Consider the following 17,955-nt stretch of genomic DNA (forward strand, 5'->3'; position numbering starts at 1 on the left):
TGCATCGAGCACTGGGAGATTCGGTGCATGTAACGTACTGTCCTTTAACAACCTCACTCTCAGGCTTTTCTTTCTTGTGATAATAAACCTTTAGTTTTAGATGCTAAAGGATTGGCCCAGCGTGATTTGTGGGTAAGGTCCAGAGGGTAAATTGACCAGGGATCTGTGGCTGGTTTCTTGGAACCGGACAGAACTTGTTCGGGGTAGGTGGGATTGGGTGCTAGGACCCCCCACCTGTGTATGAGGCCCGGGGCCATCTGGGGCACGGATATTGCTGGGGTGTCGGAGGGGTTTTGCTCGGGAGGCTTCAGGCAGGTGGCTGGAGCGCTCTGTGGGACTGGTTTGTGGCCTGTTTGGAGAGGTCACCAGTCTGGGGGCTGTAAGGAGCCCCAAAGTTGAGCAATTCGCCCTGAACGGACGCCCTCAGCTGTGCCCAGACCCGGTCCAGTCCGTCACAGGGGTGTGGAGGTGGGGTGTGATGGGGAAGATGGGAAGGTGTAGTGGTGGGGGTGGGTGGGGATGTAGAGGTGGGTGTGTGCTGGGGGCATGGGGAGGTGTGGAGGAGGAAGTGTGGAGGTGGGGGTGTGCTGGGGGGCATGAGGAGGTGTGGTGCGGGTGTGGAGGTGGGGCAGGGTGGGGGCGCGGTGGGGCGCGGAGGTGGGGTGGGGCAGGGTGGGGGCACGGTGGGGGCAAAGGTGGGGGCAAAGGTGGGGCGCGGTGGGGGCGTGGAGGTGGGGCAGGTTGGGGGCGTGGAGGTGGGGGCGGAGGTGGGGGTGGAGGCGCGGTGGGGGCGGGGTGGGGTGGGGGCGCGGAGGTGGGGGCATGCTGGGGGCACAGACGTGAGGTGGGGCGGGGCGGGGCAGTGGGGCCTAGGGGAGAGCTCGGGTGCTTCTCACAAGCCCAACACAGCTGCCCCACATCCCGCCCTGCGGCGTCAGTCCGGAGCTGCCACGCCGGGAGCCACGCAGCCCCACGCGCCCCTGGGACTCCAGTCCAGTGCGGCTCCCATAGCCACGCGGGGAAGCTGGGGATGGGCAGGGGAGGGGCCCAGGAAGGGTGAACAGAGGGAGGGTGTGATGTAGTGGGGGGTAACTTGCTAACTCACTGGCCACTGTCTGTAGCACCACGGAGCAAGACAGGGGATGAGTCACTATGCAAAGGGTGTCTCAATCTGTCTGACCAGCTACCCCCCATGGGGAGAAACAAAGGAAGGTGGGGTTCTGGGCCCCGGGGGCGGAGGTGACTCTGGCCCGATCCGACATAGTGGCCCCGGAGCGGATACTACCCCACCCCCAGCTGGCCCTGAAGGGCATAGACGGGTCCCCGTTTAAGGTGCCTGTAGCCCGGGTGCATCTGAAATGGGGGGCGAAGGAAGGTCTCAAGGAAGTGGGGGTGCACCCGCACTTGCCCACCGAGGTGCTGATGGGGAGTGACCTAGAGGAGTGGCCCCAGGAATCCCAGCGGGCTCCAGTCACCACCCGGAGCCGGAGCCAGAGCCAGCGGGGGGCTGACAACGTGGGTCCAGGGAAGGACTCCTGGCAGCGTCCTCAGGGTCCCATCCCAGTGGACACGGGGTCCAGCCAGGCTGGGACTCCGGACCTAGGCAAAGGTGGGGGACAGGTCCCGATCCCTGCCTCAGCGGCTGAATTCCAGGCTGAGGTGCAGGCAGACCCCTCCTTGCAGAGGCTGAGGGACCAGGCTGGCCTCCGTGCAGCTCGGCCCCGGGGGAGAGGTGGCCAGGAGAGATTCCTGCGGGAGCGTGGGCTCCTGTTCCGTGAGTGGCTCCCCCCCAGGAAGGCGAGGGCATGGGGGGTCCAGCGGCAGCTGGTCGTCCCCCGAAAGTATCACCTCAAGCTGCTGTATTTGGCCCACGACGTCCCCGTTGGGGGCCACCGGGGGATCCGGAGCACCCGGCTGAGGCTGCTCCAACACTTCTATTGGCCGGGAATCTTTACAGCCGTGCGGCGGTACTGCCGGTCCTGTGACTCCTGCCAGAGGGGCGGGAAGGCCCAAGACAGGAGGAAAGGGGCTTGCGGGTCCCTACCCCGTATGGAGGAGCCTCTGGGCTCGCTGAGAGAGTTATGGGAGGGGAAGACCTCCCTGGATGGAGCGTCGGGGGTGGAAGCCACCCTGGCTGTCCAGAGAAGGCTCGCTGGGCTCATGGCCCCAGCCCGAGAGACCCTGGCCAGAGATCAAGGCCAGCGGAAGGGTGGGTGTGACCCCCGAGGACAGGCCTGCGCCAGTCGCCCTGGAGCGGGCAGCGAGTGGACAGAGGGAAGCCAATTCATGTGGGGCCTCGCCACGGCCGGCCCGAGTCAAGGGGAGCACCCATGTCCCCAGGGCGGGTTCCCCCGCAGAGGACCCGAACTTCCCTAGGTCACGAGCAGAGTGACCCTGCTCAGTTCGCTCTCAGAGGGGGGAGAACTGTGATGTAGTGGGGGGGGAACTTGCTAACTCACTGGCCACTGTCTGTAGCACCACGGAGCAAGACAGGCGATGAGTCACTATGCAAAGGGTGTCTCAATCTGTCTGACCAGCTACCCCCCATGGAGAGGAACAAAGGAAGGTGGATGCTGCCCTGGCCGGGGGGCAGGGCTGGAAGAGAGTTAGTGTCTGTCTGGGAACATGGAGGAAGCAGCCTCAGCAACAGGCTGGGGGGTTTAGAAGCCGAGAACCCCTCCCCCCCCATCTCAAGGGGGCTGAGGCTTCCTAGGCCTGCCTTGGAACCAGGTTACATCTGTGCTGTGCTGTACCCTGGAGAAGCAATAAACCACCTCTGTTCTACTGGCTGGCGGAGTCTGTTCATGCCATTACGGGGGTGCAGGAGGCGGGGGAACCCCAACGCGCCGTCACAGAGGGGAAGAGCTGAGGCAGGGCAGGGAAGAGGGGGACTGGGTGGGGGGAGGCGAGGTAGGATGGGGGAGGGGGAGCAAAGGTGGGCAGAGCAGAGCTAGAGTCAGGGAAGCTGAGGCAGGGCGGGGGAGGGGAGCGGAAGGGGGAAGCCAAGGCAGGGTGGGGGAGGGGCTGGGAGCCAGGTCTCGCTCACACGTCAAAGCGCAGGTTCTGCTTCTCCTCGAAGAAATAGTCCAGGAGGAACTTGCGGACGAAGTCGGGGTTCAGGGTGTTGTCAATCACTTCGGTGCGCCCACACTGAGGGGAGAGCGGGGTGAGCAGGGCCCTGGGGAATTCGCGAGGCAGCTGGCTGGGATTAAGGCCAGCACAGAGCCGGCTCATTAGCGCAGGAGCCGGCGGCCATATGGGCCGGGGGAGCAGAGCAGGGATTAGGGGGGGACCCGCCGCGGGGGCCTGGCCCAGGGCAGGGACACGTGACCGGCGAGCGCAGCAAGTGCTGTCCCGGCTCCGGTCGTTGGGCCCGCCTGGCTGCTCCCTGCCTGGCCGAGGGCTGGAACCGGCGTCCGGGCGGCTCGCAGAGCCCTGACCCGCGCCCCGAAGGGGACCCAGCCCAGCAGGGGCCCCCAGACGCCAGGCAGCCGAGCCGGGAGCTGCCCTGGCTGGCAGAGGGCCCAGGCTCTGCCAGGAACCCGCGGCAGTGGGCCCGTCTGGTGCCGGGTGCAGGCCAGGCTCTGAGCTGCGGGGAGCCAGGGCGGAGCCAGGCTCAGGCATCTCCCTGGCCCCGGGCTCCCTGCCAGACTCAGCCACCAGAGCTCCGAGGGGGGCGCAGGCCGGACGAGCAAACGGGCAGCGGGGCCGGGCACCTCTCCCAGTCCCGGAAGGGCCCCAGCCCGCTGGCACTGGGCACTCACCTCCCTCCATTCCTTGCTGCCGCTGCCCTGGACGTACAGAACCACCACTGCAGACAGGAGAACACGGGGTTAAAACACCACCTCTGCACTAGACACCCCCATCCCATTGCATGTCCCTCACTGCACCCCGACACCCCCATCCCACCGCGTGTCCCTCACTGCACCCCGACACCCCCATCCCACCGCGTGTCCCTCACTGCACCCCCAGACACCCCTATCCCACCGCGTGTCCCTCACTGCAGCCCGACACCCCCATCCCACCGCGTGTCCCTCACTGCAGCCCGACACCCCCATCCCACCGCGTGTCCCTCACTGCACCCCCAAACACCCCCATCCCACCGCGTGTCCCTCACTGCAGCCCGACACCCCCATCCCACCGCGTGTCCCTCACTGCACCCCGACACCCCCATCCCACCGCGTGTCACTCACTGCACCCCCAGACACCCCCATCCCACCGCGTGTCCCTCACTGCAGCCCGACACCCCCATCCCACCGCGTGTCCCTCACTGCACCCCGACACCCCCATCCCACCGCGTGTCCCTCACTGCACCCCGACACCCCCATCCCACCGCGTGTCCCTCACTGCACCCCCAGACACCCCCATCCCACTGCGTGTCCCTCACTGCAGCCCGACACCCCCATCCCACCGCGTGTCCCTCACTGCACCCCCAGACACCCCCATCCCACCGCGTGTCCCTCACTGCACCCCGACACCCCCATCCCACCGCGTGTCCCTCACTGCACCCCGACACCCCCATCCCACCGCGTGTCACTCACTGCACCCCCAGACACCCCCATCCCACCGCGTGTCCCTCACTGCAGCCCGACACCCCCATCCCACCGCGTGTCCCTCACTGCACCCCGACACCCCCATCCCACCGCGTGTCCCTCACTGCACCCCCAGACACCCCCATCCCACCGCGTGTCCCTCACTGCACCCCGACACCCCCATCCCACCGCGTGTCCCTCACTGCACCCCCAGACACCCCCATCCCACCGCGTGTCCCTCACTGCAGCCCGACACCCCCATCCCACCGCGTGTCCCTCACTGCACCCCGACACCCCCATCCCACCGCGTGTCACTCACTGCACCCCCAGACACCCCCATCCCACCACGTGTCCCTCACTGCACCCCCAGACACCCCCATCCCACCGCGTGTCCCTCACTGCACCCCGACACCCCCATCCCACCGCGTGTCACTCACTGCACCCCCAGACACCCCCATCCCACCACGTGTCCCTCACTGCACCCCGACACCCCCATCCCACCGCGTGTCCCTCACTGCACCCCCAGACACCCCCATCCCACCGCGTGTCCCTCACTGCACCCCGACACCCCCATCCCACCGCGTGTCACTCACTGCACCCCCAGACACCCCCATCCCACCACGTGTCCCTCACTGCACCCCCAGACACCCCCATCCCACCGCGTGTCCCTCACTGCACCCCCGACACCCCCATCCCACCGCGTGTCCCTCACTGCACCCCGACACCCCCATCCCACCGCGTGTCACTCACTGCACCCCCAGACACCCCTATCCCACCACGTGTCCCTCACTGCACCCCGACACCCCCATCCCACCGCGTGTCCCTCACTGCACCCCCAGACACCCCCATCCCACCACGTGTCCCTCACTGCACCCCGACACCCACATCCCACCGCGTCTCCCTCACTGCAGCCCGACACCCCCATCCCACCGCGTGTCCCTCACTGCACCCCGACACCCTCATCCCACCGCGTGTCCCTCACTGCACCCCGACACTCCCATCCCACCGCGTGTCCCTCACTGCACCCCGACACCCCCATCCCACCGCGTGTCACTCACTGCACCCCCAGACACCCCCATCCCACCACGTGTCCCTCACTGCACCCCGACACCCCCATCCCACCGCGTGTCACTCACTGCAGCCCGACACCCCCATCCCACCGCGTGTCCCTCACTGCACCCCGACACCCTCATCCCACCGCGTGTCCCTCACTGCACCCCCAGACACCCCCATCCCACCGCGTGTCCCTCACTGCACCCCGACACCCCCATCCCACCGCGTGTCCCTCACTGCACCCCCAGACACCCCCATCCCACCGCGTGTCCCTCACTGCACCCCGACACCCCTATCCCACCGCGTGTCCCTCACTGCACCCCGACACCGCCATCCCACCGCGTGTCCCTCACTGCACCCCCAGACACCCCATCCCACCACGTGTCCCTCACTGCACCCCGACACCCCCATCCCACCGCGTGTCACTCACTGCAGCCCGACACCCCCATCCCACCGCGTGTCCCTCACTGCACCCCGACACCCTCATCCCACCGCGTGTCCCTCACTGCACCCCCAGACACCCCCATCCCACCGCGTGTCCCTCACTGCACCCCGACACCCCCATCCCACCGCGTGTCCCTCACTGCACCCCCCGACACCCCCATCCCACCGCGTGTCCCTCACTGCACCCCGACACCCCCATCCCACCGCGTGTCCCTCACTGCACCCCGACACCGCCATCCCACCGCGTGTCCCTCACTGCACCCCCAGACACCCCCATCCCACCGCGTGTCCCTCACTGCACCCCGACACCCCCATCCCACCGCGTGTCCCTCACTGCACCCCAACACCCCATCCCACCGCACGTCTCACACAAACAGCTCCCACTGTGCACACCCACCATGCACCCCTCTGTGTGCATGCACACCTAGCACATCACACTTTGTACACACAGACTTCACGTTCATATGTTTGTGCCACTGCTTGCAGACCTCACACCCCTCTGCACTTCCACACCCTGCATATACACACCCCAACTTTGCCCATATGCTGCATGCACACTTGCGCACCCCATATGGGCACTCCTCGCACATGCACATCTCATGGACACCAGCCCACTCCTCAGCTCACGGCTTGCAGCCATCTTGCACTCCTGCCCCCGGCATGCACACGCCTTGCACTGCACAAGGCAGGCATCCCTTATGCGTCACACTGCACATACACATGAACCTTGCATGCCCTGTGGTGCTGAACCCTGTCCTTGCCATGCACACGCCCTGTGCACCGCACTAAGCATGCACACACACCCCGCACGCCCTGTGCACCGCACTAAGCATGCACACACACCCCCGCACGCCCTGTGCACCGCACTAAGCATGCACACACACCCCGCACGCCCTGTGCACCGCACTAAGCATGCACACACACCCCGCACGCCCTGTGCACCGCACTAAGCATGCACACACACCCCGCACGCCCTGTGCACCGCACTAAGCATGCACACACACCCCCGCACGCCCTGTGCACCGCACTAAGCATGCACACACACCCCCGCACGCCCTGTGCACCGCACTAAGCATGCACACGCACCCCGCACGCCCTGTGCACCGCACTAAGCATGCACACGCACCCCGCACGCCCTGTGCACCGCACTAAGCATGCACACGCACCCCGCACGCCCTGTGCACCGCACTAAGCATGCACACGCACCCCGCACGCCCTGTGCACCGCACTAAGCATGCACACGCACCCCGCACGCCCTGTGCACCGCACTAAGCATGCACACGCACCCCGCACGCCCTGTGCACCGCACTAAGCATGCACACGCACCCCGCACGCCCTGTGCACCGCACTAAGCATGCACACGCACCCCGCACGCCCTGTGCACCGCACTAAGCATGCACACGCACCCCGCACGCCCTGTGCACCGCACTAAGCATGCACACACACCCCCGCACGCCCTGTGCACCGCACTAAGCATGCACACACACCCCGCACGCCCTGTGCACCGCACTAAGCATGCACACACACCCCGCACGCCCTGTGCACCGCACTAAGCATGCACACACACCCCGCACGCCCTGTGCACCGCACTAAGCATGCACACACACCCCGCACGCCCTGTGCACCGCACTAAGCATGCACACACACCCCGCACGCCCTGTGCACCGCACTAAGCATGCACACACACCCCACACGCCCTGTGCACCGCACTAAGCATGCACACACACTCCACACGCCCTGTGCACCGCACTAAGCATGCCCACTGCATATACGCCGCCCCGCGGCACAGAGCACCCCAAGCATACACTACAGATCACACACACCCCCCTGCACCTCCACACTGTGCATGCACACACACCCCACACATCCTGTGCACCGCACTAAGCATGCCCACTGCATATACGCCGCCCCGCGGCACAGAGCACCCCAAGCATACACTACAGATCACACACCCCCCCTGCACCTCCACACTGTGCATGCACACACACCCCACACACCCTGTGCACCGCACTAAGCATGCCCACTGCATATACGCCGCCCCGCGGCACAGAGCACCCCAAGCATACACTACAGATCACACACACACCCTGCACCCCCACACTGTGCATGCACACACACCCCACACACCCTGTGCACCGCACTAAGCATGCCCACTGCATATACGCCGCCCCGCGGCACAGAGCACCCCAAGCATACACTACAGATCACACACACCCCTGCACCCCCACACTGTGCACACACACCCCACACATCCCCCCTGCGAACACACCTCCAGTCCCCTGCACTGCATGCACCCCCCCACCTGCAACGCACGCACGCACGCACACACACCCTGCACTTTGCTCGCACCCCCCCACCATTACCCTGCCCCACACTGCATGCACACACTGCACACCGGCCCCTATGACAGGGCTGGGTGGAGCTGGCCCGTGCAGCCGGCTCTCCATCCCGCACTCAGCGCCCCTCCCCACACGTACCGGGGTCAGACTTAGAGAAGGTGTCCATGTCCAGCAGGTTCCTGGGGAGACAGACAGACGGATGGACATGAGCCTGGCTGGAAACTCACCCCACGCGGCAGAGGGGGGCTGGGGTCTATGATCCTGGCACTGGTGGGGCTCAAACTACTCCCCAGCTTGCAGCCCCCAAAGCCTGGGGCCTGGCCCCTCCCTCCCTCCCCTCAGGCAGCGAGCGCCACACCCAGGACCACGCAGCCTCTCTGGACCTCAGGTGTGGGGTCCCCGGCCGGGAGGCAAAGCCAGCACCCTCCCCAAAGCGCCAACGGGCCGGCCTCGCCCCCAGCCCCACCTCTCCTTGCTGCCATGGCACCTGTGCAGTGCCTCCTCCAGGAACCAAAAGTATTCCTGCCGCCAGCCGCCCCCTGCAGCTGGCCTGGGTGCGGGGGGGGGGGGGGGGGCAGAGGGGACTCAGTGCCCCAGGCAGCCAGTGATCAGCTGGGGGGGCCCTAATGCAGCCCCGGTGAGTAGGCGGCTCGGCTCCCTCCCCTCAAACAGCCTGTCTGCCTCTGGGGGCATGTTCACGCCACACAGTTTTGTTGGACACACCTGGGTTACGTCCACCCTGCAGCCTCCGGCTTCCAAAAGTTCATGCAAACAGCAGGGGCTCTGGTGGTGGTAACCCCCTTTCTGTGAGGGAGAAGCCTTTTCCCAAGAGAGGTCATCCGCAAAACGGCAGGGAGGGGGGGAGCGGGAGCTCTCGGGGAAGACGGGACAGGGGAGACAGGGAGCTCTTGGGGAAGACGGGACGGGGGGAGAGGGAGCTCTCGGGGGAAGAGGGGGCGGAGGGGGAGGGGGAGCTCTCGGGGAAGACGGGACGGGGGAGCGGGAGCTCTCGGGGAAGACGGGAAGGGGGAGCGGGAGCTCTCGGGGAAGAGGTGATGGGGGAGAGGGAGCTCTCGGGGAAGACGGGGCGGGCGGGCGGAGGAGAGGGAGCTCTCGGGGAAGCCGGGGCGGGCGGGGAGGGGGAGAGGGAGCTCTCGGGGAAGACGGGGCGGGTGGGGGAGAGGGAGCTCTCGGGGAAGCCGGGGTGGGCGGAGAGGGGAAGAGGGAGCTCTCGGGGAAGATGGGGCGGGCAGGCGGGGGAGAGGGAGCTCTCGGGGAAGCTGGGGCGGGCGGGGGAGAGGGAGCTCTCGGGGAAGACGGGGCGGGCGGGCGGGGGAGAGGGAGCTCTCGGGGAAGACGGGGCGGGCGGGCGGAGGAGAGGGAGCTCTTGGGGAAGCCGGGGCGGGCGGGGAGGGGGAGAGGGAGCTCTCGGGGAAGACGGGGCGGGTGGGGGAGAGGGAGCTCTCGGGGAAGCCGGGGTGGGCGGAGAGGGGGAGAGGGAGCTCTCGGGGAAGCCGGGGCGGGCGGGGGAGAGGGAGCTCTCGGGGAAGACGGGGCGGGCGGGCGGGGGAGAGGGAGCTCTCGGGGAAGCCGGGGCGGGCGGGCGGGGGAGAGGGAGCTCTCGGGGAAGCCGGGGCGGGCGGGCGGGGGAGAAGGAGCTCTTGGGGAAGGAGAGGAAGGAGGAAGAGGCACGGGGGCCGCTCTGCCCAGAGCAGTCCCACCCCCGTGCGCGGGCGGCCGTCCCGCATGGACGCGGCAGCAGGCGGCTTTTCGAAGCGCCTGGCAGCACGGACGCTCTCTCGGAAGACGTTTTTGGGAGATCTCTTCTGGGAAAGCTTCTTCCGAAAGCAGCCTGCAGTTTGGACGTAGGCCTGGGGAAACGGCCGCTCTGTGGGGCCTGGTGGGAATGGGACTGCCCAGGGTGCAAGGGGAGCCTGCCCTCCGCCCCCCACCAGTCACCACCACTCCAGGCAGCACATGTGCTACAAGCAAAGGCAAGAAATGAGCATGACTGCAGCCCACATGCAGTCCCAGCAGGGGGCGCTGGGGCACTGGTTGGGAGCTCTCAGCAGGTGGCACTGTGGGGCGGGGTGCAGGGTAGTGGGAGTCCCAGCCGGGGGCGCTGTGGGGCAGGGTAGGGTGCTGGCTAGGGAGGGGGGGTCCTGGCCAGGGGCGCTGTGGGGCAGGGGGCAGAGTGGTAGGGGTCCCGGGTGGGGGTGCTGTGGGGCGGGGCAGAGCACTGGCGGGGGGTTTCCTGGCCGGGGGCGCTGTGGGGCAGGGGGCAGAGTGGTAGGGGTCCCGGGTGGAGGCGCTGTGGGGTGGGGCAGGGCGCTGGCGGGGGGGGTTCCTGGCCAGGGGAGCTGTGGGGCAGGGTGCAGAGTGGTGGGGGTCCCGGCCGGGGGCGCTGTGAGGTGGGGCAGGGTGCTGGTGGGGGGGGGTTCCTGGCCGGGGGAGCTGTGGGGCAGAGCAGGGCACTGGCTGGGGGCGCTGTGGGGTGGGGCAGGGCACTGGCTGGGGGCGCTGTGGGGTGGGGCAGGGCGTTGGCTCTGGGGGTCCAGGCTCAGGGTGCTGTGGGGCGGGGCAGGGCACTGGCTGGGGGGGTCCTGGCCGGGGGCGCTGTGGGGCGGGGCAGGGCAGGATGCTTGCTGGGGGGGGGTCCCTTCCCCACCCCCCATGGCTGTCCCGGCCCCCCTCCGTGCCTCCCCAGCCTGGCTCAGCCCCTCTCTGCTCTCCTAGGGCTGGCCCTCCCCCCTCTGCCTTGCAGGGCCCGCCCCCCCACTAAGCCAGGCCCCCCCGGCGAGGCTGGGATCACTGCTCGAGCCCCCACCCCACGTTCGCCAGCGGGACAGGCCTTAGCAAGGGACTCGCTGCCCCTGGGGACGCCAAGGCCGCGGGGGCAGGGCAGGGCGAGGAGCCGCCCGCTGGGCTGGCGTGGGGCCCAGGGCCGGGCAGTGCCCCGCACACGCAGGGGGAGAGGAACGGGCCCGGCCTGCGCCCTGGGAAAGCCGGCGGCGTGGGGCTCGCCAGGGCTGACCGGGGAGGCTGCTGGGGAGACGGAGCCGTTCGCGGGCGCCAGGAGGGACGGGGGGCACTTGCGGGCTCTGAGCAGCCTGAGCGAGCGGCTGCCCGGCCTCGGGAGTAGCAGCAGCCGCACCGCGCTCCCAACGCGCCCGCGCAGCCAGGGCCGTGGCACGTTCAGAGCAGGGTCCACGTTGCCCAGCGGGGCGGTGCAGGGTTCCTCCATGCCAGCCCCCCGGGGAAGAGGGCGCCAGCAGCGGAGCAGGGCGTTGAGCCTCCCTCCGCCGGCAGGGCCTCGCCAGGGGCGATAGTGGGGGCAGGAGGGTCCCGTCGGACCAGCTGCCAGCTCAGAGGCTGTAAAACACCCGGGGGTCCCAGCCAGGTCCAAGCCTGCGTAGCCAGCTGGGCACTTGGTACCAGGCCCCTGGGCTGACGGCCGGAGAGAGGCAGGAAGGGGTGAGGGCCCAGCTGCCGGAGCACCCTGCACCGGGGCCATGAGGAGGGGATTCAAGCGACGGTTACATGGGTCAGACCAACGGCCCATCCAGCCCAGGGTCCTGTTGGCCGGCAGCGGCCAAGGCCAGGGGCCAGGGATCCTCACGTGACCCATTCCCAGAGAAACAGCGGCTAGGGACACCGACCCTACATCTGACGAAGTGGGTCTTTGCCCACGAAAGCTTATGCTGCTACACTTCAGTTAGTCTAGAAGGGTCTGTCTACACTACCCCGCTAGTTCGAACTAGGAGGGTAATGTAGGCATTTGAATTTCCCGGGCTTCATTTGCATAAGCGGGGAGCCGCCATTTTTAAATCCCTGCTCGTTCAAACCCCGCGCAGCGCGGCTACACGCGGCACGAACTAGGTAGTTCGAACTAGGCTTCCTATTCCGAACTATCGGTACTCCTCGTGGAATGAGTTCCTAGTTCGAACTAGGAGGGTAGTGTAGACAGACCCTCAGGTGCCACAGGACTCCTGGTCGCTTGAGTGAACAAGAACTTCCTTTTCTTTGTTTTAAACCTGCTTCTTCTTAAATCATTTGGTGACCCCTAGGCTGTGTCTACACTGGCCCCTTCTCCGGAAGAGCCATGCTAATTTCTAACTTCGGAATAGGGAAATCCGCGGGGGATTTAAATATTCCCTGCTGGATTTAAATAAACATGGCTGCCGCTTTTTTTCCGGCTTGGGGAAAAGCCGGAAAAGAGTGTCCAGACTGGCGTGATCCTCCGGAATAAAGCCCTTTTCCGGAGGATCTCTTATTCCCACTTCAGGAATTTTCGCCATTTTCGCGATCAGGGCTTTCTTCCAGAAAAGACTACTGGGCTGTCCACACTGGCCCTTTTCCGGAACAGTGTTCCGGAATAAGGACTTATGCCCGAGCGGGAGCAGAATAGTTTTTCCGGAATAGCGGCTGATTTTGTACAGTACAGCGTCGTTGCTTTTCCGGAAATTCAAGGGGCCAGTGTAGACAGCTCGCAGCTTATTCCGGAAAAGCGGCTGATTTTCCGGAATACGTGGCCCAGTGTAGACACAGCCATTGTGCTTAGGTTATGGGAACAAGTAAATAACTTTTCTTATTCGCTTTTTGCACACCGGTCATGATTTTAGAGACCTCTATGATCAGTCGCATGGTTCAGCATGCTGCGCACGCACAGACCGCGCCGCGCACGCACAGACCGCGCCGCGCACAGCACAGACCACGCCGCGCACGCACAGACCGCGCTGCGCACGCACAGACCGCGCTGCCCACGCACAGACCACGCCGCGCACGCACAGACCGCGCCGCGCACGCACAGACCGCGCACGCACAGACCGCGCCGCGCACGCACAGACCGCGCCGCGCACGCACTGACCACGCCGCGCACACACAGACCGCGCCGCGCACACACAGACCGCGCTGCGTGCGCACAGACCGCGCTGCCCACGCACAGACCGCGCCGCACACGCACAGACCGCGCTGCGCACGCACAGACCGCGCTGCACACGTACAGACCACGCTGCACACGCACACAGACCACGCTGCGCACGTACAGACCACGCTGCGCACGCACAGACCGCGCCGCACACGCACAGACCGCGCTGCACACGCACAGACCGCGCTGCACACGCACAGACCGCACTGCACACGCACACAGACCACGCTGCGCACGTACAGACCGCACTGCGCACGCACAGACCGCACTGCGCACATACAGACCGCGCTGCACACGCACAGACCGCGCTGCGCACATACAGACCGCGCTGCGCACGCACAGACCGCGCCGCGCACGTACAGACCGCGCCGCGCGCGCACAGACCGCGCGGCACACGACACACAGACCGCGCTGCACACGCACAGACCGCGCCGCGCACGCACAGACCGCGCCGCGCACAGACCGCGCCGCGCACGCACAGACCGCGCCGCGCACGTACAGACCGCGCCGCGCACAGACCGCGCCGCGCACGCACAGACCGCGCTGCGCGCGCACAGACCGCGCCGCGCACAGACCGCGCCGCGCACGCACAGACCGCGCCGCGCACGTACAGACCGCGCCGCGCACAGACCGCGCCGCGCACGCACAGACCGCGCCGCGCACGCACAGACCACACTGCGGCACCGTGCTGGGCCCGTGGCGAGTAGATTACCTAAATTGTCGAGCCCTGTCTATCATACCCCCCCCAAGCCTCCTGTTTTCTAAGCCGAAAAGTCCCCGTCTCTTTAATCTCTCTTCACATGGGACCCGTTCCAAACCCCTCCGCACTTCTGTTGCCCTTCTCTGAACCTTTTCCAAGGCCAAAGGATCTTTTTGGAGATGAGACGACCACGCCAGTGCGCAGCATTCGAGCTGTGGGCGCCCCATGGATTTCTACAGAGGCCAGAAGACCGGTCCAGGGGTCGCTTGCCTGGCCTCAGGCCCCATGGGTCTGCCCTGCCCCGGCAGCGAGAGCAGGCTCCGCGTTTCGGCCGTGGCGGTGCTGGACCAAGTGGGACGGGGGCGTTTCCAGTTTGGTTCCGTGGCTCAGGCCACGCGAGGGGCCAGGCCCGTTCCAGGGCGGCTGGCTGGCTCCTGAGTCCGTTTGTCTGGAGGGAGACCAGGGCAGACTTGCCCCCTTCCTGCTGCCCTGCCCCTGCCCTTCCCCATCACACAGCTGGGCCATCTGCTGCCTGCCAGCCAGGCACAGCCCGGCTCCGGGGTGGGGGCCAGCTCTCATGCTCCCTGCAGGCTGGGGCCTTGCTCCCGGCCACCCACCCCAGGCAGCCCCCCCCAGGGCTGGGAGGGGTCGCGACTGTTCAGCTCCTTCCGCTGGACAGCAGCCTTGGCAAGGAGCCAGCCAGCCCCCTTGTACCCTGGCCCTGCCCCCAGGGGTCCGGGGAGCGCCCGCTGCTGTCAGAGCAGCCAGAGCCCGGGCAACCAGCCACGCTGCCCTCCTGCAGCCTCTGCCCCATGGCCTCCCCGGGCACCCCTGCCCCCGCCATTCCCCGGGGCTCAGCCCCCCCGGCCACAGACCCACTGGCAGGAAGCCCAGGCTGCTAGGGACCCACCCGAACCTCACCTTTGGGACCGACAGCTGCGGGGAGGAGAGGTGCTGGGGGGGCAGTGAGCTGGGGGGGAGAGCCATTGCGGGGGGCCGTGAGCGGGGGGGAAGAGGTGCTGGACGGGCCCATGAGCTGGGGTGGGAGATGCGCTGGGGGAGCCCGTGAGCCGGGGGGGAGAGGCGTTTGGGGGGGCCGTGGGCCGGGGGGAGAGGCGTTTGGGGGGGCCGTGGGCCGGGGGGAGAGGCGTTTGGGGGGCGAGAGCCAAGGGGAAGAGGCGTTTCGGGGAGGCGAGAGCAGGGGGGAGAGGCGTTTGGGGGGGCCGTGAGCTGGGGGGGAGACCCATGGGGGGGACGAGAGCAGGGGGGAGAGGCGTTTGGGGGGGCCGTGAGCTGGGGGGGAGACCCATGGGGGGGACGAGAGCAGGGGGGAGAGGCGTTTGGGGGCTGTGAGCCGGGGGAGGAGAGGCGTTTGGGGGAGCCTGTGAGCCAGAGGGGAAGAGGCGTTTGGGGGGGGCGAGAGCCGGGGGGGGAGACCCATAGGGGGGCAGAGCAGGGGGGAAGAGGCGTTTGGGGGGCCGTGAGCCGGGGGGGAGAGGCGTTCGGGGGAGCCTGTGAGCCGGGGGGGAGATCCATGGAGGGGGTGAGAGCAGGGGGGAAGAGGCATTTGGGGGGCTGTGAGCCAGGGGGAGAGGCGTTTGGGGGAGCCTGTGAGCTGAGGGGAAGAGGCGTTTGGGGGAGCCTGTGAGCCAGAGGGAAGAGGTGTTTGGGGGCACGTGAGCCAGTGGGGGAGAGGCGTTTGGGGGGCGAGAGCCGGGGGGGAGAGGCGTTGGGGGGGGCCGTGAGCCGAGGGGGAGAGGCGTTGGGGGGGGCGAGAGCCGGGGGGGAGAGGCGTTGGGGGGAGCCTGTGAGCCAGAGGGAAGAGGTGTTTGGGGGCGCGAGAGCCGGTGGGGGAGAGGCGTTTGGGGGGGCGAGAGCCGAGGGGGAGAGGCGTTTGGGGGGGGCGAGAGCCGGGGGGAGAGGCGTTTGGGGGGGCCGTGAGCTGAGGGGGAGAGGCGTCTGGGGGGGGCCTCTGAGTTGGGGGGGGAGAGGCGTTTGGGGGGGGCGGGAGCCGGGGGGGAGAGGCTTTTGGGGGGGCCGTGAGCGAGGGGGAGAGGCGTTTGGGGGGGCCGTGAGCCGAGGGGGAGAGGCGTTTGGGGGGGCCGTGAGCTGAGGGGGAGAGGCGTTTGGGGGGGGCCTCTGAGCTGGGGGGGAGAGGCGTTGGGGGGGCGAGAGCCGGGGGGGGAGAGGCGTTTGGGGGGGCCGTGAGCTGTGAGCCGAGGGGGAGAGGCGTTTGGGGGGGGGCGAGAGCAGTGGGGTCACACTGGCCACCAGCACAAAACAGAATAACGTGTGGGGCTTCAGAGCTAACAATCCCTGGAGAGTACGTTTGGCGTGTGCACTGGCTGCATGTGTGCTCAACCCACTAGTCCTGCGCACACACACTCACCCCATGCACACCTTGCACACACACCAGGCAGGCATTGCACGCACACACTCACCCCATGCACGCCTGGCACACACACAGCAGGCATTGCACGCACACACTCACCCCATGCACGCCTGCACACACCAGCAGGCATTGCACACATACGCTGTGCCATGCACACGCTCCCACGCACTGCAAGTGCTCATGCCATCAGACACATACATGATAGACATGCTTTGCACACTCACACGCTAACCAATGCACATGCATACCTTGCACGCTCAGCATGCTTTGCACACTCACCTGCATGGGCACACTGGGCATGCCTTGCACATTCCCTTGCACGCACATGTGCCGGGCATGCCTTGCACGCTCCCCTGCACGCGCGCGCACGCACATACACACCAGGCATTCCTTGCACGCTCCCTTACACACACACCCGCCAGGCATGCCTTGCATGCTCCCCTGCACACACACGCCGGGCATGCCTTGCACGCTCCTCTACATACACACGCCGGGCATGCCTTGCACGCTCACCTGCACACACACACACCAGGCATGCCTTGCACGCTCCCCTACACACACACACACACACACACTGGGCATGCCTTGCACACTCACCTGCACACACACACTGGGCATGCCTTGCACACTCACCTGCACACACACACACACACACAGGGCATGCCTTGCACACTCACCTGCACACACACACACAACCTGGCATGCCTTGCACACTCCCCTACACACGCACGCCAGGCATGTCTTGCACGCTCCGACACACGCCTTGCACGCGCAAAACGGGCACGTGCCGCACACTCCCCGGCTCGCCCCGCGCCCCTCACCTGCAGGAGACGCTGAGCTCCAGCTTGGTGGCCGGGACGCTGCCGGGCGCCGGCTCCAGGGCTGCCGGAGACGCCATCCGCTCGGCCGGCCGGCTCGCTGCGCGGCGGGGCGGGGCGGGGCGGGCTCCATGGGCGGGGAAGCGGCGGCCCCGAGCCGGTCCATGCGCCAAGCCGGGCCTCCCGCGGGCTGCTGCCCCCGCCCCGCCCCCCAGCCCGGGGGGGGCAGGCAGCTTGGGGGGCAGGGCCCCAGCCTGGGGGGATGGTGGCTTGGGGGGCAGGGCCCCAGCCCGGGGGGGCAGGCGGCTTGGGGGGCAGGGCCCCAGCCCGGGGGGGGCAGGCAGCTTGGGGGGCAGGGCCCCAGCCTGGGGGGATGGCGGCTTGGGGGGCAGGGCCCCAGCCCGGGGGGGCAGGCGGCTTGGGGGGCAGGGCCCCAGCCTGGGGGGATGGTGGCTTGGGGGGCAGGGCCCCAGCCCGGGGGGGGGCAGGCAGCTTGGGGGGCAGGGCCCCAGCCCGGGGGATGGCGGCTTGGGGGGCAGGCGGCAGGGCCCCAGCCGGGGGGGCAGGCCCCACTCTGCTGGCAGGAGCAAGGGGCCCCATGGCAGAGAGGGGTGCTGCAGACACCACCGGGCCCTTCAGGCCACACCTGCTTGGCCCCGTGCAGCCCAGCCCCTGCCTAGCTGCTCCATGACCCACGCTCCCAGAGGGCAGTGGGGCTGGCCCACAGGTACTCAGGCCAGCAGCATCTGC

At 67.7% G+C, this 17,955-nt stretch overlaps 1 protein-coding gene across 1 annotated transcript in view; it reads right to left on the reverse strand.

The window, feature by feature from the left end:
* LOC142825326 (copine-9-like) overlaps positions 1-17,420 on the reverse strand; it is a gene marked incomplete at its 3' end in the record, with an annotated part of 39,751 nt that extends 22,331 nt beyond the window's left edge. Inside the window, exons 1-4 of the mRNA XM_075917270.1 lie at positions 17,209-17,420; positions 8,507-8,547; positions 3,765-3,811; positions 3,047-3,150 (exon numbers count right to left, since the gene is read on the reverse strand). Coding sequence (XP_075773385.1) covers positions 3,047-3,150; positions 3,765-3,811; positions 8,507-8,547; positions 17,209-17,285 — 269 coding nt within the window. The remainder of the gene's footprint in view (positions 1-3,046; positions 3,151-3,764; positions 3,812-8,506; positions 8,548-17,208) is intronic.
* Positions 17,421-17,955: the final 535 nt, after the last annotated feature.

The sequence above is a fragment of the Pelodiscus sinensis genome, unplaced genomic scaffold, assembly GCF_049634645.1.
Source record: "Pelodiscus sinensis isolate JC-2024 unplaced genomic scaffold, ASM4963464v1 ctg157, whole genome shotgun sequence".
Classification (NCBI taxonomy): Eukaryota; Metazoa; Chordata; order Testudines; family Trionychidae; genus Pelodiscus; species Pelodiscus sinensis.